The sequence below is a fragment of the Alligator mississippiensis genome, chromosome 2, assembly GCF_030867095.1.
Source record: "Alligator mississippiensis isolate rAllMis1 chromosome 2, rAllMis1, whole genome shotgun sequence".
NCBI lineage: Eukaryota > Metazoa > Chordata > Crocodylia > Alligatoridae > Alligator > Alligator mississippiensis.
This window is the reverse complement of record NC_081825.1, coordinates 93,453,082-93,476,090: the sequence shown is the minus strand read 5'-3', so window position 1 is coordinate 93,476,090 and position 23,009 is coordinate 93,453,082. Positions and strand designations below refer to the sequence as shown.

General features: G+C 40.9%; 1 protein-coding gene across 1 annotated transcript; it reads left to right on the top strand.

The window, feature by feature from the left end:
- The first annotated feature begins 1,191 nt into the window (after nucleotides 1-1,191).
- On the top strand, nucleotides 1,192-22,950 carry TDO2 (tryptophan 2,3-dioxygenase). The gene is made up of 12 exons (XM_006275776.3): nucleotides 1,192-1,297; nucleotides 1,708-1,813; nucleotides 3,947-4,037; nucleotides 6,921-6,991; nucleotides 8,838-8,965; nucleotides 11,994-12,180; nucleotides 13,917-14,024; nucleotides 15,025-15,136; nucleotides 15,752-15,809; nucleotides 18,221-18,300; nucleotides 19,372-19,462; nucleotides 21,996-22,950. Exons 1-12 carry the CDS (start codon nucleotides 1,263-1,265, stop codon nucleotides 22,147-22,149), a joined length of 1,221 nt encoding a protein of 406 aa, XP_006275838.1. The 5' UTR covers nucleotides 1,192-1,262; the 3' UTR covers nucleotides 22,150-22,950.
- Nucleotides 22,951-23,009: the final 59 nt, after the last annotated feature.

Here is a 23,009-nt window from a genome sequence, read left to right as displayed (position 1 = left end):
AGCCGAGGACACATAGGGATATTAGAAAGCATTGTGAGTGTGGCAGGAGGGAAAACATTTCTGTTGCAGTAAAAATGAGCACTCGTGTTTGTTTAAAAATAAAAAACTTTTGAAGTGTGGGGCAGAGCGGAGAGAGAAATGTTCTTGGGAATTCTTGGTTCAGCCATCAGTGCGAGTGATATATGCATTTAAATATTTGTGTTCTTCATGTTGGCATATGGGAAGGGACACCTGCAGTGTGATCTGTGCCTGGCACTCCCATGCCTCAAGGCATCAATTATTCCACTACCTTTAAACATCTTAAGGCATTGCAGTAGCAAAGCACTGTCAGTGGCCTTGTACCTCTGCTTTTTACCTCTGATGTGCTTTGGCATGGCTTAAGTTTTTATAATGCTGTGCTTCATAGTTGTGGTGTGCCAGTGGTTGGAGATGATTTTTAGGACTCTGGATAAATGGTGTCTGTCAATGCAGGGGACTGGACTTGTACAAACACAGGGGGGATTCTAAATGCACGTCAGTTATTCCACTGTATTAAGTTGATGATTAACAAAATTGAGTAACACATGTACACAAACATGACTGAGACTTTCACATGAGAAGATAATGCAAGTATTAAGAAACCTTTATGTATTAAATCACAGAGGAAATACAATAAATGTTTCACTATAATTTGAGGAAGCCTGTGTGCATGACTAATTTTTTTGTTTTTGTTTAGAAAAAATATTATTTCTGACAGGATTCAGCCCACCACTAAAATACTTTCTCTTTTTTTAACTCTTTCCCCTAAAGGACTTTTCACCTTTCTTTCTTACATAAAGCTGCCTTCATGTTTTGACTCCAAGATTAAAATATTATATCTCTATTTCAGACATCCAAGGATTCAAATTTTAGGACTCAAGGCTGCTCTCAGGTTGTGCTCAGAGCTCTCATTCATTTCTATAGTATTTGTATTACTTTTTAAGCCTCAAGTATGTGACTGATTTGAAAATATATGTGGCATTCAACAAAATGGAGTATTCCAGCTGTTCTTGTTTTGGGTGATTCAAGTAAGTGGACAGCTAAGAAAACATGTACTTGCTGACGTTTATGTCAGGACAGTTTCTGTAACACCAGTGAATGGCAGGGATGGTCAGATAAGAGTAGCAGCTGATTGGCTTATGCATTGGGATCAGGTTACATAAAAGGAAGCTGCAGTAGAATTGGGAACCTTAATAAAGCGTATTCCTAGGGAACGTAACTCTGCTTTATTGGATTCTGGAGCCATGAGTGGGTGTCCATTTTGGGGGAACAAATACCAGTGAGTATATTTTTGCTATTTATTCTATTATATCAATTAACAATGTAAATATCAGGTAAAACTCTTTAAAATATCAGGTAAAATATCAGCTAAAATTCCCAATATACATATTGACTATCAAAGTATGAAGTAATTGTGTAGACTATCCTCTGTGAAGAAAAGCTAGCTACCTAAGAAATCTTTCAAGCGTTGGTTATTAGAAGGGACTCTATATTAACGTACCTAGATATTACAGGGATTGGCTACCTATTTTTGACATTTACAGCTACTTACTGTTCATTTTACTTATTTATATTTGAGAAACAGAGCTGCCAAAACAGAGCAGTATCTATATTTTAGGTGCACTTATCCTCAATGCAACATGAGTTACCTGATATTTTCTCTTTTTTATTCAATCATTATATTCCTAGGTTCAATTTTAATAAGCTCTCTTTGGAAGATGAGGGACAAGACAAGTCACAAGAAGGGCTGAACAAAGCCAGCAAAGGTGGGCTTATCTATGGAGACTATCTACAAGTAAGTGTGAACACTGGGTTTTGTTATTGCCCTGATGCCTGTAGTAACTTGGGATGCGACAAATAAGCACTTTTGTGCCCACTGTCAGCAAATGGCCAGTTACAGTTATCAAGTAAATCAGATGTCATCCCTGTTTTACTCCAGCTTTCCAGATATATTCACAGGCAGGTAATCTACCCCTCAGTGTGACATTACTAAATTCCCAGGTTTGTAGCCATGCACTTCCTTATTAATATGAATGGGATGCTTACTTTTTCTTAACTTGGTAGGAAAACAAGTTAATTTTATGGGGGTTTTGTCTTTTATTCTTTTTCTTAGACATTAAATATTTTTAGTTCTTTATAGCTAAATTATAGGGTGAGCTAAATGGAGTTAGAGGGTTACACTGAGATGCATATAACACATCATTCTGTTAAATCATGGTAAAGCAGAATTAGCAATTTTTTTTAGCAAAGTTACCAAGAGGCAAATATTCAACACAGTATGCAGCTACAATTGGTCATCGCATTGTGATTAAAGTCAATACCTAGACCCAGTTTTTTTCATTAGTTGCACTGATGCAAGCCAAAGTCAGTGGAGTTGCTCTATACCTATATTTGTATGTGAAAAAGTAATTTATTCTCATATTTATATAATTTCATTAAAAAAAATTATTGAGAGAGATTGCAAAATCAAGCACTTAATCAAGAGTTGGGCAATTTCAGAACAAACACTAAATTAAGGTTGCACTGACCACCATCACCTTGTGCATGTGCATTACGATAGTCTAGGTGTACATGGTCATACAAAATTTTTCTTTAGGACCTCTGTCTTGCTGAGAATAGATTTCATTCACATGATTTGTTGAATACATTAGCTGTTTTACTTTCACATCTCTTCCTTTTCTTTTTGAATGAAAAAGCTGGTCCCAATGGTTTGGGGAACTAGACTGCTTGAAAGAACAGAGGAGGGTCTAAATGCCCATACTGGGCTAGATTTTTTCCATTCTTTCATATATTAGATTAATAGATGTTCAGATCTGAAGAGACTATTGTGATTATTTAGTCTGCTTTCCTGAATAACCAGTACCTTAAGGTTTTCCTGAATTAATTCCTCCTCCCAATGCTTTGGGAAACTTACAGAGTGCAGTTTCTAAAAATATCCAATTTGACTTAAATATATTAAGTAATGGAGAATCCATTATAACTAGGGACCTACCTAATTCACAGGGGCTGCCCCCTGATTTCATGGGCAAAACACAGGCTCGGGCAGTCATTTTATGGGTGGAGAGCATTGCATTGGCTGAGGGGTCCAGTGGCCCTACCCCTTTCTGCTGATTGTTGGCAGGGGTTGCCTGCCATGTGGCCCCACCCCCTGTTGCTGATTGGCTGTAAGGGCTTTCCAGCATGCAGCCCTGCCCCTTGTCACTGATTGGTGGAGAGGGGCAGGGCCACATGACAGGCAATCCTTGCAACCAATCAGTAGTGATGGGCAGAGTTGGCAGCCATCTTGCCAGCATCTTTGAGCAGGCAGCCACCCCCCTCCCCTACCCCGACAAACTGCCACAGTGCTCAACAAGTACCCCCACCATGGATTTCACAGGCAATGCAAGATTTCATGGAATCCATGAAATCCAAAAAATCATGTGTTTGGTAGGTCTCTAACCATAACTTCTGGTAAATTGCTCCATTGGTTACTTACCTTCACTGAGAAATAAATTACACCAGGAAAACCCATTAGCTCTTGTTCTACTTTGTCTCCTGGGTTGTGTTACCTTCTACTATCAAATATCTTGACTCCATATTTGGGAACCTTTGGTAGACTGAAAGAACAATCATCTTAACCTTCTCTTTGATAAGCTAAGAAGATTGAAGTTCTAAAGTTACCTAGTAAAAGTGATGTTTCCCAAATAAAACTTTACTTTGCAAGCAGTCCCAGAGTGGTTGGAAGAATCTATCAATGTGTCTTTTTAAAAAACTTAAATGTTCTGTTCCTAAACATAAGCAATAGTGAAACTCCAGTTAAAATTCAAAATGAATAAATTGCAAGTGAAGACCTGAATATTCTTATAAAACTTGTTTCAATTTCTTTGAGGGGAAAACTGTTTAAAATCAATACCAGAGTACTTGGATGATAACAGGCTTTTTTTTCCAGCTGGACAAAATATTGAATGCCCAAGAGCTTCAGAGTGAAAAAAAAGGAAATAAAATCCATGATGAGCATCTTTTTATTGTGACCCATCAAGGTAAGCTGCAAGAGAGAAAGACTATTGCTATTCAGCATAATTTTGCTACATCCTTTATTTGATGCTGATATAGTCCATATAAAACTTATTCTGCATTTCAGATGCAGTTATTAATTCTTAAATAAATGCAAGCTTTTGCATCCACTCACTTACCAATGTTTTTATGCTTACATGTGTATCTCTACATCATCAGGGTAGTGGACTGACACTGTCAAGGTGTGGTGGTTTGGGGTAGACATCCATGCTGATCAGGCCAGGACCCTGGGTTCAAGACTGCAGTCCTGACAAGGTTTCAGTGATGCAGTGGTTATCATGTTTGCCTTACATGCAAAAGTTTGAAACCAGGCAGAAAGAGCTAATGTTGGAAAGTGCAACGGGAGACCAACCTGGCTACACAGTGACCTCTTGAATGAGTTGAAACTCAAAAAGAATTCTATAAAATGTGAAAACTTGATCAGAGGATTAGGGAACAGCATTAGAATCTCTCATGGGCATGCAGGGAGAAAATTAGGAATGCCAAAGTATGGTTTGAAGCTGGCAAGGGACAAAAAAGGGTAATAAAAGGCATTCTAAAAGTATGTCAAAAGTAAGAGGAAGACCAGAGAAACCATAGGTACCTTACAGAATGCAGAAGTCAATCTAGTTACAAATGATGCAGAGAAGGCTGAGGTATTTATTTCATTTTTACTTCAGTCTTCACAAATAGGAACAGCTACCAGGTGATAGGGAAGGAGACAAATAGCCTCATAGAAGGAGAGCAGGCTAGGGATTACTTAGAGGGCCTAGATGCTTTTAAGTTGGCAGGGTTGGATGGGATGCTCCCTAAGGTACTGAAGAAATTGGCTGAGGTAATTTTAGAGCCAGTGGCTCCCCTCTTTGAGAACTCATTGAGGTTAGATAAGGTCTCAGGTGATTGGAAAAGGACAAATATAATGCCCATCTTGGATAAAGGGAACAAGAGGGTCCAGGGAACTACAGATCAGCCTGCCTGACCACTATACCTGGAAAGATCATGGTCCTCAAGGAATCTATTGTGAAGCACCTAGAGGAGAGCAAAGTAGTCAGGAACAGCCAGAATAGATTCTTTAAGAGCAAGTCATGCCTGACCAACCTGATTACCTTCTATGATAAGGTGACAGATTCTGTGGATGGGAGGAGAGCAGTGAATGTGATATACCTGGAGTTTAAGCAAGGCTTTTGATACTGTCTCCCATAACATTCTTATCAATAAGCTAAGGAAATACAGATTAGATGAAAGTATTATAAGTACTGTACTGTGCAACTGTTTAAATCATGATCATGTTCAATAGGGGTGTGTGGAATGGGCCGTATTGGATTCGGATTCAGCCCGAATCGGGGACAGTGATTTGATTTGTTGATTCAGATCACTGGCTCTGATTCAATTCAGCTGAATCCAAATCTGAAGATTTGATGCTGATTCAGAGAATCAGCGATTCGGCCATAGACACAGCTTTAAATATTTTTTCTACATAAATCGAGGTACCAGGCATGGCTTGTGAACGCTGTGATACTGGGGCGGATGGAGCGTCCCATAGAAGCATGGGAGGGCCCCCTGCGTGCTCAGTGGTGAACTCAGAAATGGACTGGAAGTACTTCTGGTCCACTTCTGGGTCTGCTGCCAAGCACACAGCGGGGCCCCCTGCAGCCCCCTGGCTCAATGATTGACTACAGGGGGGCCCCAGGTGCCCCCCCAGACCCAGGAGCCACCTGTCACCGAGCCAGGGGGGCATGGGGGGGCCCCCAGCACGTTCCCCAATGGACTCAGAAGTGCTTCTGGTCCACTTCCAGGTCTGCTGCCGAGTATGCTGGGGAGCCCCCCATGCTCCTGTGGGACACTCCATCCTCCCCACCATCAGAGCATTCATGAGATGCCTGGTACCTTGAGGTATGTAGAAAAAACATTTACAGTTGTGTCTATATCCAAATCACTGAATCTTTCCGAATCAATTCAGAGTGTTCCGATTCGATTTGGAGAGATTAAAGGGTCTCCTGATTTGATTCGGACTTGGAGATTTGGCCACTGAATCAAGGAACAAAGCTTTGCACCACCCTAATGTTTTATAAGCAGTCATCAATGGTCCAATGTCTAGTTTGGAGGAGGTATCAAGTATGGGTTCCTAGGGGTCTGTCCTGTGTCTGGTATTATTTAGTATCTTAATTAATGCTTTGCATGATGGAACCAAATCCATGATTGGCAAATTTGCAGTTGACATAAAGTTGGGTGGCATTGAAGACACTGTGAAAGGTAGGGCTTGGATCCAGAATGACTTGGATAGACTGGAGAAATGGTTTGCAATCAATAATATGACATTCAATAAAGATAATTGTGATGCCCTGCACTTCGGATGGAATAACTGCATGCACAGATACAGTCTGGGGAATGATTGGCTATGGAGCCGTACAGCAAAGAAAGATTTGGGGGTTACAGTAGACCATAAGCTGAAAAATGAGCCAACTGTATGCTCTTGTGAAAAAAAAGCTACCAGCATACTATGTTGTATTCACAGAAGTGTCACCTGCTAATCAAGGGAAGTGATTCTTTTGCTCTATTCGGCACTGGTGAGGCTCACCTTGAGTGCTATGTCTAGTTTTGGACCCCACACTTCTAGAAGGATGCAGACAGTTTGGAAAGAGTCCTGCACAGAACAATAAAAATGATAAGGGACCTAAGACACAAGACTTATGAGAAAAGACAGAGTTTCCCTCCAAACTCTTCCCCCAATCTTAGGGAGATGCAGCATTAATTTAAAATAAAAATTTAACAGTAAACAGGGAGATAACTGAACCTCCTAAAATTTTTTCCTAACTTCTTTTTGCAGACCTGTAACAATAACAAACTAAACGCTGTTTTTCTTATTGTAGCTTATGAGCTTTGGTTTAAGCAGATTCTATGGGAATTGGACTCCGTTCGAGTGATCTTTCAAAATGGCAAGGTAATTTATGTTCACATATTTTAACTAAGCAAATATGAGTGTATTTTTAAATGTTTGAGTTGTACAACATTACATAAACCTGAAAAGTTGTGTTTTTAAGGCTGAAGTTCAGTTAAGTGACAACTGTTTATTGAAACTTTGATCTGTAAATCCATGTACTTTTCAAGGACTGTGTTTTCTACAGTGACTGATCCTCATGGATCTCTCATGGGCTAGGGACAAAAATTACACATAAGCCAGTATAAGTGATCAGAAACCGGTTCAAATCTGTAACACAACAGAAGCTCAGTGCACATAAACTGCTTTTAAAATGGCTGAAACTAGTTTAAGATAAACTTGGACGGATGTAGTATCAGACTCATAGACGACTGGTAGGGGGTGAATGGGGGTGCATGTGCCCCCCCCCCCGATGGCCAAAACTGATGCTGCCAGTAGGGCTGGTACTCCCCCTGACAGGGCTGCCACTATCAGCGGCTTCTGCAGGTGCCCCCCCAGATTCAGGAGGCACCAGTCACTCATGATCAGACTCAACTTATTTAGGTTAAATCAGTTTATTTAACTTTTGTCCCAGATTCCCTCCAGATTCAAATTAATGTACGGTCTCCCAGTATCCCAAAATGCTTTGTACCTTCCTGGCAAACTGTGCTTCACTGGGTGGGTGGGCTAGCCTTGGCCCAAACTGTTTGCTCCAGCTGAGGAGGGAAGCATACTCTAGCACCCCCTGTCTCTGTCCCTTCCCCTACCCCACCCCCTCCTGAGTCACTGCAGGCATGTGACTGCTTTCAGGAATCAAAAGTGAATGTCTGTTTTCTTGTTTATCATTTTGATCTACGCAGCTTAGACTTAACCTATAAAGATTGAATTAATTCAGCCTCATGCTTTTTGACTGTCTGTACTTAGCCCTGGACACACCATGTTGGCCAAACTACAAACACACACTGGCACCGCTATCTTTATGCATTGTGAATGCTAGCCTTGGGAATATTTTACTGCCAAAAAATGATTAGGAATAGGAACATGATTAAAATACATATACATATGTATATGGATAAGAGAGGATTCAAGGGATATTGATTCATTTTAATAAATTATTTAAGATTATATTTTTATTTTGAAAATATTCCTTCTAACTTTGAATCTTCTTTACAGTGTAGATTAAAATCTGCTTGGTGGCACTGAATGCTAGTATCTATTTTTTCAAGTACTAGAAACAATAAGGAGAGCTGTCTTCAATGTATAGTTATGATATGACCAAAGTTGAGAGGAAATATAAAAAAAAGAATAAATGATTTTATGATCTCTGAAAACAGCAGGTCTGAGAGGCATATTTTGAGCATTTATTGACAATTGTCAGATATGAAATAGACTCGTTGCATTATAAAGTGAAAAACTTTATCTTAAGCTTCCCTTGATATATTTTGTGAATAGAACAGCTGGTTAAATTGAACCTTTTAAGTCAGAGCTAGCACTTAAGGATTATTATATAGATTCATTGCACTGTTTAGAATTGGACTATGGAAAAAAAAATTGCCCAATATTTTTAACAAAAAAAAATAGTGCTGTTCAGTGAACTTCAATATGTTGATGGCATTCTGAAAATTAGAAAATGTTTACCAAAGCATTTACTCAAAGTAATGCACCTTGATTTGGATTCAGAGATTTGGTCCCTGAATCGTGCCAAATCTTGTCTGAATCCAATTGGCTTCCAAAGCTTTACACAGCCCTAATAGTTGCATACTATGATGAAGGGCATTTGGTATAAGCCTGAGGCAGAGATAGAGGGAGAATGTAAAGAAATATATTTTTTGCAATGTGGTTTTGATAGGTATTTCTTTTTTCTAATAAGATGAAAGATGAGAGGAACATGCTCAAGGTTGTTACGCGAATGCAGAGGATTTCAATGATCCTTAAGCTACTTGTGGAACAATTTTCAGTTCTGGAAACAATGACTGCCTTGGACTTCTTTGATTTCAGGTACCATTTATTACATACATAATAAATCCATACTTACACAATTGCCTTCACTAGAGCTGACAATGGGGTTTGAACCCAGAGCCTGCACCATATAAATAGAAGGATTATGGGAATATTTACATTACACACTGTAGTGTACTGTAGAAGTACCAGCCTAGCTCTACATGAACTTTGTGTTGCTATGGCTAAATTGTTTTTAGAACCCTAGGTCTATATGGAACATAAAAAAAGCATCATCTAGAGCAGCGTTTCACAGCCTGTAGGTTGTGATCCAAAGCAGGTTGCAAGAATATATGAAAGGGTCGTGGACAAACTTTAAAAATGGATTCTCCTTTAATGGAGAAAGATGTGGAAAACCATGGCTCTTCCCTTGCAGGCTGGCAAGAGTTCCAGCTTGCAAGGGGCTGCTTTGGGCCCCCCATGCCCTACACACACACACCCTGCCCCACAACCCACCCCCTGCCCCACACACTCGGGGGCTGGGACCAGGGGGCGGGGGGTAGTGGGTCAGGAGCGAGAGGCACTGGGTTGGGACGGGTCATTGATGTTTACAAATGGATCCTGGTACAAAAAAGGTTGAGAACTGCTGGTCTAGAGATATATACAAAGTAGCTCAAAATGAGCTCAGGCACAGACAGAAGTGACAATTTTTGCCCAATCTGGCAATAGAAAGCAGCTTATAGCCGTGACCAAACACAAATGCATGGTTGCAGACTGCTTAAAAAATGGCTTATCAGGCGGAAATCTGACCCCTCATTGCATGCGATCGGGGACTGCAACCAGGCAGGGAAACAATTAGGGGATGAGGGAGCGAATGGGGGCTGAGGTCAGGTGAGGGACACATGAGCCATGTGGGGGAGGGGGCATGTGGCCCCTGTTGAGAGAGGCTATGGCCCTGTCGGGGGAGCAGTCCATGAGCTGTGCAGGGGGCTGTGCCCTGCGGGGGGCAGGGACCCACCCCTCCTGAGCAGCCTCCCATATGCCCTCCCTTAGTTCCCCCACAATCCATCCACAAACCCCACACCCTCAAGCCACCCCCACAAACCCCTCACCCACATACCTGGCCCTGTGAGTCAAGAATGAGGGGACTGGGGTGAGGGGCAGACTGTGGGTTAAGAGTGAGAGGTAAGGGCAGGGGCAGGGCACTGACATATCAGTGCTGCTCAGTGCTGCACAATTTGGTGAGCAATGGGGGTAGGTGTGGCTCTGATTTTTCAATGACAAAAAAGCCAAAAGTCACTGCCAAACTGCATAGATATTTAGAATGTATTTTATTATGAAGATGGAGGCACTGGTAGACTTCCAAATTGCTTTAAAATTGTAAATATATCAATAAAACATTGCTCAACTGATTTGATCTCTCTCTTTCTCTGTATATATGTGTCTAGTGTTCTTTTGTTTTACTTGTGGAAGAACATGGATGTTGGTGTATTTAAAAGAGTGACTTTGGGATTTTTTTTATCAGGGATTTTGCAGTTTTTAAAAAGGCAACACCAGAATTCCTGCTAGTGAGGCAAATGGCAGGTACCAGGCAGAGGAGCCTGCTCAGGGCTGGCACCTAGGACCCAGCTGGAGGTGGCTGACCTCCCAGCCACTTGGGGCCAGGAGGACATGCTTTCTCAGTTCAAAGCAGGCCATGACCCTGAAAACATCTTCTGGGCAATAGCTGCCCAGATGGTCAGGCAGTGGCAGACATGGCAGTAGTGCTGCACAAAAGCCATCTGGGCTGCCACAGTCCACTGGCAGCTGGCCCAGAGGTGTAGATGCCTCCAATGTCCATGTAGTCTCTATCTGGGTCTGGCAGGCATGCAGTCTTGGGGCCATATGCTGTCGCAAATGGCAGCAGATCACAGCCAGGCAGCAGCCCCCACTGCCAGTCTGCTGCAGTGGGTAGAGGGTGCAGGGAACACTCAGGACTGCTTCAGCAGTCCAGCTGGCACAAGGGGTAGTGTCCCCAGGTACCAATTGGCCAGGGCCCAGAAGCTCCTGAGAGTGAGTAGCCCTGAGCTTCTTGCCAGGGCAGCTTTTTATACTGTTGGGGCTAGCACATGGTAGGTTTTTATACTGCTGGGGCCAGCACAGGTGCTGGCCCAGGCTCCAGCTCTCCCTGGCTGCAGATCTAGGAGAAGCCAGGCAGGGTTATTTTGCCCCAAGTGGCACAATTTGCCCCACACCAAAGTGCATGTCCGGCACGTGCACTGAGGTAAAAAGCCCCAGCTCAAATTTGCACTGCTTCTATTTGAGCTGCTGCAAGTGCACGTGCCTGCATGTGTGGATGTGCCCCTGAGATTCTGACTAGTTATTATAGTAAAACTTTAATACCTTTCAAAAAATGGAGTGAAACGTAAATGGGTTAATCATCTGGGGGGGAGGGGGGATAATTACTTTCTGCATATTATTTAAAAAATAAGCCTTTATAATCATATGGTACATATCAATATTTTCTTATAATATGATCAAATCAATGACTTTCAGTCCCATATATGCCAAGTCCTCCATCCCTTACATTTGTTCTATGCTTACAAATTAATTCTTCCAGCATGCCATAGGTCTATCCTTTTGAAAAAGACAGCAAAGTAGCTATGATCACAAAGCCTGCCTTATTTTTTTGTCCAAAAGAATAATAGTTCCTATTTATAAAATAATATAAACTCTAATGAACATTTTAGATTTTATTCTTTTCCATTTTAAAGATTCAGAAAGAACATCTTTCTTACTTTCTGTTCAGGATGCAGTTGCTAATTCTATTTAGAAAAAAAACCCTTGTACTGTAATGAAATTTCCTCTTTAAAAACAACATGTTTTCATATTATTTTGTTGGTTTACTTTTAAAAACTTTAAAAATCAGATCTGGCTGTAATCCCAAGCTTTCAACAAAATAAGTAAATGACAATATTATATCAGAATCTACTTAATCTATTTCTAATATGTACGTGTGTCTAATTATCAATAAGAAATTAGGACTAGGAACTCTGCATATTTTTATAATAATAATAATGTCACTGTTTTATCTTTTTCTAATCGCAAGAGATTACTTGAGCCCAGCATCAGGTTTTCAGAGCTTACAGTTTCGATTATTAGAGAATAAGATTGGTGTCCCCCAAAGTCTGAGAGTCCCTTATAACAGAAGACATTATCGTGATAACTTCAAGGGACAAGATTATGAACTCTTGCTTAAATCAGAACAGGAATCAACTCTTCTGCAACTAGTAGAGGTAACAGTTTCTTTGTTGTTATTGTTTTTTAATTCCCTTTTCAATATAAGAAATATTATAAGAATGTAAGAATATAATTTCTATTTCAATATAAGAAACATCATCTGTCTTGGACGTGATTTAAGACTCAGTTCTGTATTGCTTCCCATGCAGATTTACAATTGATTTCAATGAAAAATTCTTTTCACTGAGAGGATAACAGAATTGTCAATTTCTTAAACAATCTGGCTGTTTAGATTTTCTTACAGTTTTAGATTAAGGTTTTTAACTAATCCAGATTGTTTTAATTACTGACCCTTAATAATTTCTTATTACCTGAAAAATTTAATTGGATATTAAACACGTAAGTTTCCCTGTGGAATTCTGAATATTCTGCCTATCTGCTGACTATTTATGTCATAAATACACTTGTTCCATTTCACATGGACATAGACTGCTTCTAGAATGAGAAAACTGTGAAATATTTCTTCCATGAACAACTAATGTCCTCACTGCTGTGTATCCAAGTGTAAGGGAAAAGGATAAGTGCCAACCCAACACTAGGGGAAAAAAGGGGATGTTGGCAGAATATGTTATTGACATTTATTGTGAGGCAAGTTTGATTTTTCACTCTAAAAAGTTAAGAAGAAAACTATTATTGAGGAGAATAAGTGTATGTTCATGGTCTCTTATGCACGCTTGTACACTCTCTTACACACATACATATACGACTTTTATACAACTTTCCATGGATTAATATGACACACACATTCACAGATAAACAGTTTCCAAGGCATATATCATTTTCTATCAATACTGGGCACATCTACACCAGATGTTGTAATGCGCAGTAGCCTATTCTACTGCACATGAGCACATCACATAAAAAACATGCTAATGAGCAGTAAAATTAGTCTACTGTGCATTAAGCATCACAAAAAAAATAATTGCCTTTGCTATTGCACATTAGCGTGGGCTAATGTGCCTTTATGTAGTACCTCATATTAGAGGTACTAAACTTAATGCATAGAAGCAAATTACATTAATAAATGTGTAGATGTGTCCAGAATACTGATTCTTTTTATGTAATAATCAACCTATTTTAGATGAAAATGGAAGCAAATGGTGTCCTCTTCAAAGGGAATATGACCAAAGATTTCTGAAGTTTTATTGTATAATTTCCTTTTCAATGATCAAAAGAAATCAGACTTAAAACAGAGAGAACTTGCCAATTTATTCTTTTGATCAAGGATTGCTATATCTATTTTTATTTCCTAAATTAATTCATGCATATTTTGCCAGTTAATGTATATTTGAATACAATAAAATAATCAGTCACCCCTGTTTAAGGCTCTTCATATTCAGCACACTTTTGTGACAAGCTAATGCTTATATCATTTCTGTGAGATAGGGTAGTACTTTACCTTCTTTATGAAAGGAAGAAGTGACAGCAAAAGAAGTTGAGGTGACTTAACCAGGTCTTTAGAAGGAGCCTGTGCTAGGGAAGATACTACAACTGGCGAGTCTTTGTCTCCAACTCTGTGGCTATTTAAGAATAATTCTGAATCTGCTAGATTGTCTGCTGGGCATAATTATACCAATTGAAATCCCAGTGTAGACCCTAATGTTTCAGTAATGAATACTCACACCAGGAATTCTACTGATATAAACACTGCAGCATAAATATATTATGCTACTTAATTATGCCAAAATGTATTAAATATCACACATTAACATAAAACTTTGTTTTAATAAAGTCATGGCTGGAAAGAACACCAGGACTTGAGCAAGAAGAATTTGATTTCTGGGGAAAATTTCAAAAGAATGTTTTAGAAGGTCTAGAAGAAGAATTTGTAATGATCCAGGTATATATTCTTGATCTAGTGATAAGTGTATGACCAGAAAAATCTTGGAATTTTAATTCCATCTTCACTTTCTGTTTCTTTTCCTTTAATCAATCAGCCTTCGGCAACTTCTAAGGAGAATTGTGCATGCCTTTCAAGCAACTCTAAGCCCCTTTAAAAATTAGCATCTAAACAAGTCTAAAATGTGTGGTACTTTGGGTGATATTTGTTGCCAAAAGGGGGCTGGGGGAGCAGGGAGTGGGTAAGGGTAAAATTGAGACCTGCTGAAATCAGTTCAAGTTTTGCTGTTGACTGTACGGATAGCAGAATGGTATTCCATGTGTTTGCACCTGGAGATCAGAGTAAAACTCTTTTAAGTCCATGGGGCTCAAAGCTTATGTACCACAGTGAAGCAGAGCTGTGGAATCTATAATTGTTTAATAGGCTGTCCCTTGAGGATATGGCAATGAGGGATACTTGCATGTAGATTACCATGAGAAAAAAATGCATATTTTTTAGAGTAAAATACTTAGATGTACAAAAATACCGAAAATATGTGAACATAGTGTCACTCTCTTTTGGCATTTAATTTCTAGTAATGTTTTGTTTTGTTGTGTGTGTGTGTGTGTGTGCGCGCATTCGTAAATATTTCATCACAAAATCATGGTTTCCAAAATATTAAATGGATGTTTATATCTTTTTAAAATATGGAGGTCAGGGAGGGCTATTTCTCACAGATGGATTTTGTTTTTAAGTAAAAATTAATTGACTGTGCATCTGTGCATATATTAATTTGAATAAGGTGTGACAAAGGGATAATTACACATGTCTAAGTAGGGGCATTTTGTGATAATCATGCTTTGCATAGACAGTGGCAAATCTAATAGTCAGTAGATATCGTTCGTAAACTTAATGCATACATTCCTAGAGGTGTAATGCTAAAATCCACAATTTTATAACAGATAATTCAGGAACTTCACATTTTCCCGAGACAATTATTGTTTTGTTTTGTATTTTAAAGACCAAACCAGAGTCAGAAGAAAAAGACGACCTGCTGGCTGAACTTCAAAAGCAAAAAGATGTACTGCTTTCATTATTTGATGAAAAGCGCCATGAACATCTTCTTAGTAAAGGCAGGTTACTTTTGAGTCTATAAAAAAATACAGTTTAATAAAAATAACCAGACTCTTGCTGAAAAATAATTTAAGGTTATATACAAAAATAAATAAGTTCAAAAGATTTTGATTTTTTCTATCCTCATTTATCATGATAGGGGGGTTTCCAGGTAATGGTAGAATTCAGGGCACAGTCACTGTGGAAGAAAGAATTCTGGGAGTGAAAGATGACAATGTATACTTGTTTTTCTTTCTAGCATATTTATTTTTGCATTTCTAATGTATGGGGAGCTGTGCAGCTTTGTTCATAGAGTGCCTGGTTATGGAATGGAAGGACCTGGGTTTGATCTCAGGTGAGGGTGATGGGCTTCCACTTATCATTTCCACTTCCAGTGTGCCCTACACAGCCTCTTATCCAAAGGGCACCAAGAGCTACCTGGGGGTAAACGCAGGTAGTGCATGATGCTGACTTCATCACCTCCTTTTCGTGCCATTAAAAATGAAACAATGTAGCATTGCCTCTGCTACTTCAGTGGGCTTCACTGGCTTGTAAACAGGACACGTTTAACTTTATTTCTCATATACTGGAATTTCCCAGGAAAATTAACATTAAAAAAATGTATATCTTTGCAGGAGAAAGAAGACTGTCATACAAAGCACTGAAGGGAGCTTTAATGATTTACTTCTACAGGTAATTCCAAGTGATATTCCTTCAATGCTTATCGGGGTAATGCTCATAAATGTATACATAACATGAAGATGGAGTACTAAAGGGTAGATAATGTATTATAGACTGCAGATTGTGTATACAAACAATGTGGAATCAGTTTACTGCAGTTAGTTTTTTGGGAAATTACTCTAGGCCCTGGGCAGAGGTGCTGCTTGAAGCACTCTGATGAGTGAATATACCAACATTTATGGCTTGAGGTGCTTCAAAAATGATCCTCAGGCCCCCTCACCATGTTACAAGTATTGCACAATTACTTGGTTAATTGTTCAATTACCTGGAGACTACCTACATGTGCAAAGTAGCTATCATATTATAAAAAGCTCCAAGCAGTGATAAAGTTAGACCTCAAACATGTGTACTAACTTTACAGCTGATTGCTCTCAAGCTTTAATTTGCATGTGTACCAGAGTTTTCCCTGTGCCTGGGAGCCCTGTCAGCTGACTGAGTTCCTAGCCATAGCGGTGCACCATGCCCAACATAAAACCACTAAACCCTAGGGATTGTGGCAGCCAGTCCACAGGGGTTGGGGGTTTTACGTGCCCCAGAGCCTTGGGGATCATAGCTGCCATGATCCCCAGGGTCCAGGAGTTTCCACCCTTAAACTCCAGAGGTTTCTGCACACTCCTGGGAGTGTGTGTGTGTGTGTGGGGTGGGGGGAATCACTCCTGTGGTGACCAACTGGGCTGCATGGGGCTCCCAGCCAGAGGAGCTTGCTTCTTCCTAGTGCAGGAGTCCAGGATCAGCCTCCCTCTGCATCAACAATAAGGCAGAATGGGATCTAACGTGTGATCCCAGTCACGCCTCCTGCAATGCACATGTGGTATGGCAGGAAGCATGACTGTGTGAATCACGGATCAGATCCCATTGCACCTTTGCCTGCATGTGTAGAGGGGACCTTAGAAAATGAAGAATATCCTTGAAGCATTTCTTTTTGAAATATTTCCTGAAACATATGTATGCTCTAGCAGAGTGTTTCATAGTTGGTAGGGTTGGAAAGGACCTGAGCAGATGATCAAGTCTGACCCCCTGCCATGGCAGGAAAGAGCACTGGGGTCAAACGACCCTGGCAAGGTGTTCATCCAGCCTCCTCTTAAAGACCCCCAGGGTAGGAGCCAGCACCACTTCTCTTGGAAGTTGGTTCCAGATCCTAGCCGCCCTGACAGTGAAATAGCGCCTCCTGATTTCTAGTCTGAATCTACCCTCTGCCAGCTTGTGACCATTATTTCTAGTCACTCCTGGTAGTGCTCGGGGGAGCAGGGACTTCCCCAATGCCTGCTGGTCCCCTCTGACTACTTTGCAAACGGCCACTAGTTCCCCCCTCAGCCTTCACTTGTGGAGGCTGAACAGGTTCAGGTCCCATAGCCTCTCCTCGTAGGGTCTGCCCTGCTGTCCCCTGATCATGCGGGTGGCCCTCCTCTGGACACTCTCCATGTTGTCCACATCCCTCCTGAAGTGCGATGCCCAAAACTGGACCCAGTACTCCAACTGCAGCCTAAGCAATGTCACACAGAGTGGGGGGATCACCTCCTTGGACCTGTTTGAGATACATCTGTGGATGCATGAAAAGGTACGGTTGACCTTCCTGACTGCGTCCCCACACTGTCGGCCCATGTTCATCTTGGAGTCTATAATGACTCCAAGATCCTTTTCTGCCTCTGCACTGATGAGAAGGGAGTTCCGCAGCCTGTAGGTATGCTGCTGGTTCTTCCCCCCCAGGTGCAGTGTGGCAAGGGTTGTTCAGCCCTCCAGCTTTCTACAGTGCTCTGCTCCCCACTGTACCCCACCGTGGAAAGGAGCAGGGGAGAGCAGGGCAGCCCGGGGGGTGACTGTTTTCCTTGCAGTCAGCTATCCTTGAGAACACCTGTAGGTTCTGGAAGCCAACAGGCAGGCAGGAGTTCCTGCTCTCCAGCTGTCTTGGGGAACAGAGCATGCTGGGATGCCACAGGAGGAAGCAATCCCATCATGCCTGCTGACCAAAAAACACCACCACTATATGTTGTCACAATGATTTTGAATCACTCCAGCATGGGAAAGTTGTATGTTCATATGCTATTGAAATCTAAATAGTTGGAGCTCTAACTAGAGTGGAATTTGGACTGCTTCAAATGCAAGACTGTTTTAGGAATATATACTGTAGTTTGGTCCTTTAGGTTTTTTAATAGCATATTGTTACAAACATGAAACAATGCAACCAACATGTTGAGAAGGTGAAAGAACCTATTGGAATACCTGCTTCCACAAATTTAGGAAAAATACACACAGGTATGTATCTTGCACACTTAGACAAATATAGCATTATAAAACAATAATTGGTAAGTTAGAATAATTTAAGATAAGTGATTTTCTGATGTCTTCACTTTTACTTTTTCAAGAGAGGAGCCTCGCTTCCAGGTTCCCTTTCAACTTCTAACTTCTCTTATGGATATGGATATACTCATGACAAAGTGGAGATGTAAGTTTTCAGACCTTTATTATCATAGAGTCTCTTACAGGAACGTAAGAAAATGTTCCTCTTTTTTCCAACTTTATCAACATTTTTTTTCCTACATGAAATTCTAAAGATCTCTCTCTTTTATTATGTGGGCAACTTTTTTTTGGCTAAAAACAGTGTGTCACCTCCTTAATATCTGGTATGTAAATATGTAAGGGCTATCACCTACCATAGTTTAAACAGAAGACTTCCATGATGTGCCTGAGGTTTGGTCAACATTTGTATCTAAAGGACTACTATGTGGGCACATCTACATGCGTCAATCAATGTGACGCAATAAATTCTGGCACTTATCAGGATGCTGCATTTACACATGCAGCTGGGACCACAGCACGCTGAGCCAGATCAGAGAAGCCCTGGCTGGCAGAAGGCCCAGGGGAATCAGCCTGCCAGCCTGGGGCTGCTCCAACCCAGCTCAGAGTGCTGCAACAGGACTGGCTGGGGCACAAGGGTGCTTCACTGTGGGGCTAGCCAGCAAGCATCTCCCACACTGAAGTATCCTGGTGCTGCAACCAGCAGCATCAGCGTCTACGTATGCGGTGCTGCCAGGTAAAAAAATTCTGCAGCAGAATAGTACTTGTATCTACAAATACTACCCTGCTATGGAGTTTATTAGTTTTCTGCAACCTAACACTGGACATTTACTGTTGAGCTAACTAGGCTACTCTGCAGTAAATGTCTTGTGTAGATGCACCCTGTGTTCCCCATTTCTCATGACTATTCTCAACTACGCAAAATACTTTTCTGCCCTTGTGTAGAGGACAGATTTTAACAGGATTCAATTCATGACATGGCTGCCAAAAATACCACTTAGCCAGTATGCAACATACTATAGGGCTCCTATCTTCCTGCAGACCTACTGGGTCAGCCTCTCTGTGAAATCTCAGGAAGATGTTCCTAAGATGTCTCTGAGTCCTTCACATGAAATTATGCTAGGATGCATTCCACTGACTGACCAGATTTAATGAGTGTTTGAACTATCAGCACTGTTTAGTTTACTGAGATTCATGCTATTTGGTTTAATTTGCCTAGATAACCACGTCTGCATGGTGCACAGAATGATTGGCAGCAAAGCTGGTACAGGGGGATCATCAGGCTACCAGTATTTGCGTTCAACAGTGAGGTAAGAACAGAGAAATCTGACTTACTTTTCACCTTGTCCTTGCCCTTCACCATCATAGTCAGGGATCCTGATTTTCTCTGTTTAAAAATTGCAAATTCTCTGATTAACCCCCCACCCCCCCATCTGTGTTTTTTCACAATTAAAATAAAATGCGACTATATATATATATAGGTATCAGTTGAACACAAGGTTTTATTGATATATTTACAATTTTAAAGCAATTTGGAAGCCTACCACTGCTTTAGTCATTATAAGAACATACCTTCTAAATACCTATATATTTTTGTGGTTGATTTGGAGTTTTTTATCATGGAAATTCAGAGCTTCCCCTACCCCCTTCGCTCACCAGGACATGGGTTCAGCTGTCGTTGTTCCACCCTACTGCTTTGTTGGTGCAGTGATATGTTGGTGCCCTGCCCCAGGCCATGCCCTCACTCCCAAGCCACAGCCCCCCAGCCCTGCTGCTGCCCCTCACTCCCCACCCCCAGCCCCCTAGCCCTGCCAGTGCCCCTCACTCCTGACCCACAATCCCTGGGCCCTGCTGCTGCCCCTCACTCCCGACTTGCAGTCCCCCAGCCCTGTTGGTGCCTCTCACTCCATACCCACAGGCCCCCAGCCCTGCTGGTGCTTCTCATTCTTGGTCCACAGCCCCCGCTAGCCCTGCTGCCCCATTCCCATCCCCCAGTGTATGAGGAAGGGAGTGGGTGTGTGTCAAGGCAGTGGAGGGGGACCCACAGGTGATGCAGTGGGGGTGGGGGGCATGTGCCTCCCACCAAGATTTCTGTGCCCCCAGTGGGGTGCTAGCTGCAGCCAGGCCGGAGCAAGGAGCTGGTGCTGGAGAGAGTGCCTTGCTGCCACGTTGTGGCATATAGACAGAAGCAGCAGCAGTGATGGCAGAGTGGAGTTGTACCCCCATTGCTGCTGGGTGTGCATACAATGCCTTCCCTTGGCAGCCATGGTGGCATGGTGTAGCACTCCCTTCCGCATCAGGTCCTGCACACTGGGCCATGGAGACAACTCCTCCAGAGCTGGTCCAGCCTCACTGCAACCCTGCGCCTTGCTGTGGGCACAGAAATTTCAGGGGGCATGTGTCCTTGCCACCCCCCTGCCCATGTAGCCTCTTCCCCTCTACCCCGCATGGTCTGTGCCCCTTCCCCCAACCCCCCTGACCATCCTTCACCCCCGTAGACTTACCTGAAGCAAGCTGCTTTCCAGTGCTGCTCAGCTACCACATGCATGTGTGAGTGCACATGCATGTGGCACCCCCTGCCTGTTTGCCCTTCTACCACTCCTTGCAGCCCCCTGCAGCCTGGAACTCTGCCAGCCTACAAGGGGAGCCCACAGTTTCCTGCATTTTTCTCTTTTAAAGGGGAAATCTGTGATTTTTCTCCTTTAAAAAAGAAAATCCATGTTTTTCTACAGTGAACAGAAAACCTGGATCCCCGATCATAATTGATATACCTCATGCAGGTTTTGTGGTGAGCAAATGTCCAAACTGTTTAACAATGACTAGGTAGCTAGTATGTTATTACCTCTACTTTAGTATACTAATCAGATCGTTACCTTGTCCTCTTCCTGACTTTATATTTTATTTTGTCCACTGTTCTTCTTGTATTTCTCTCAAGATATATAGATTCTAAGATGGTTGGGGACAACAGTTTTTCTCTATCAGCATGTTGTACAAGGGGTCTGCTGCCCCAGAAGGTCTTTAGAAACCACTAAAATAGAAATGAATAAATAATCATTCTTTTGCACCATGTACAATCCTTCAACTTTAATCAGATTACCTAAACTGGAGACATTGTGCTCTCTGCTATTGGCAGAGTACTAGAGATGGCTGGAGTAAAATACCCTGTCATTCAGCAGTGCTATTTTGTCCACCCAAATCACTGCAGGAGTGTAGCTATCCTGTTTCTGATTTCAGAATAAGATATTATGTAATAAGTGATTTTCAAACTACCTGGATATTAGCAACTGTCCCAATATTAGTTCAGCTCCTTGCAATGATATCTAAGATACAAGTCATCATTAATTTTATAAAACAAACAGAACCTGGGTTGGTAGGGGTTTTAATTTGGTGTCTGAATACAGTAATATCTTGAACTAATAAAGCTCTACAAAATGTTTTAAAACTTCAGTCAACTGAAACAATTTTAAGTCTGTGTAGACTACGAATAAAAGCAAGAGCACAAGTGGTGTTGACTAGCAATCAAGCAGTTTTTTGCTGAGTGTTTTGTGCTTTGCAGCTCAAAACTAAAAAATATCAGGGTACAAGAGCCCATATTGTAATTAAATAAAAGTAACTTTTTGCATTCAGTTCCAGTTTGAGCTGCCATGCTCAATGAAAAACACCTGAAAACATTACTAATGGACATTTCCATTAGAATATTATGGGGCAATGCTGACACAGTATACCCCTCAAACACTAGGGAGGTCTTCTGGTTAGGTTCCCATAATTAGGCTGTGTATGGGTTGAGTAGTGGCTCCTCTAAGCCAACATAACAATATTAATGCATGTGATTTTATTTTTCAGTGACAGGTACAAAGTGTTTGTGGATCTGTTCAACCTTTCAACATTTTTGGTGCCAAGACACTGGATACCAAAGATGAACCCAACCATTCATAAATTCCTTTACACAGCAGAGTATTGTGACAGCTCTTACTTTAGCAGTGATGATTCAGATTAAAAACAACTCTACCCAAGTGATCCACTTTGAACTGTAATGTGACCTGATCCTGACTCTCCATGATGTCCTTTGAAATATAATAAATATTATAAGGCATGTATATATATTTATAAACAACAGGCTAAAAGCATTTTAAGAATGTGATGAAATTCTAGATACATTATGAATAATGTGATTTACAGGTATTGCAAACTAAATGTTTACGTTCTTTTTAAAATAGTGCAAAAATAGAGAGAGAAGGCAGTTTGAAATGAACAGAATATACAGAGATTAAAATGTCACTTTAAGTTAAAAACACAGGAAGTGCGTCTACACAAGATAGTTTAGTGCGCAGTAAAGTGTATTTACTTGGTTCATATTTATAGCTGCATTTCTATTAGCTTGTGTAATGGAAGTGGACTAATCTTTTTCCATTATTTTAGCTTATTTCTAGTCAACTGCTGTCAAGTCCTTAAGCATAGTGTTGCTAGAGGATACTTATTTACTTTAAAATTGTCCCTACTTGGAATATTTTTTTAAATATTATTTTTACTGGGCATAGGTTTTTTAGAAGATAACTTTAGAAAAATCCAAAGACAGAGCCAGCCAAATTGAACCTGATAATTTCCCTGAATATTTTATCTGAGAAGGGGAAAAATATTTTGGAATCCTGTGTGCCTTAGCAACACATACAAATGTAATTATAAAAAAGTAACATCTTTTTAGACAGAACTATCTACTAGTCTGTTATACTTGATCTTTGTAACCTATAAACAAAGCACTTCATTTTCTACTTCAAATAAAACAGGTGTTAAAAATTAACGCTCTTTACTCCTTATTGTTATTTTTCTTACTCAAATGAAGTTAGTGATAGTAAACCA

Coding starts and splice junctions, on each gene's coding strand:
- TDO2 (XM_006275776.3), top strand. CDS start 1,263: ATGAGTGGGTGTCCATTTTGGGGGAACAAATACCA. Junction 8,966..11,993: donor TTGGACTTCTTTGATTTCAG/GTACCATTTATT, acceptor TCTAATCGCAAG/AGATTACTTGAGCCCAGCAT. Junction 18,301..19,371: donor ACTCATGACAAAGTGGAGAT/GTAAGTTTTCAG, acceptor TAATTTGCCTAG/ATAACCACGTCTGCATGGTG.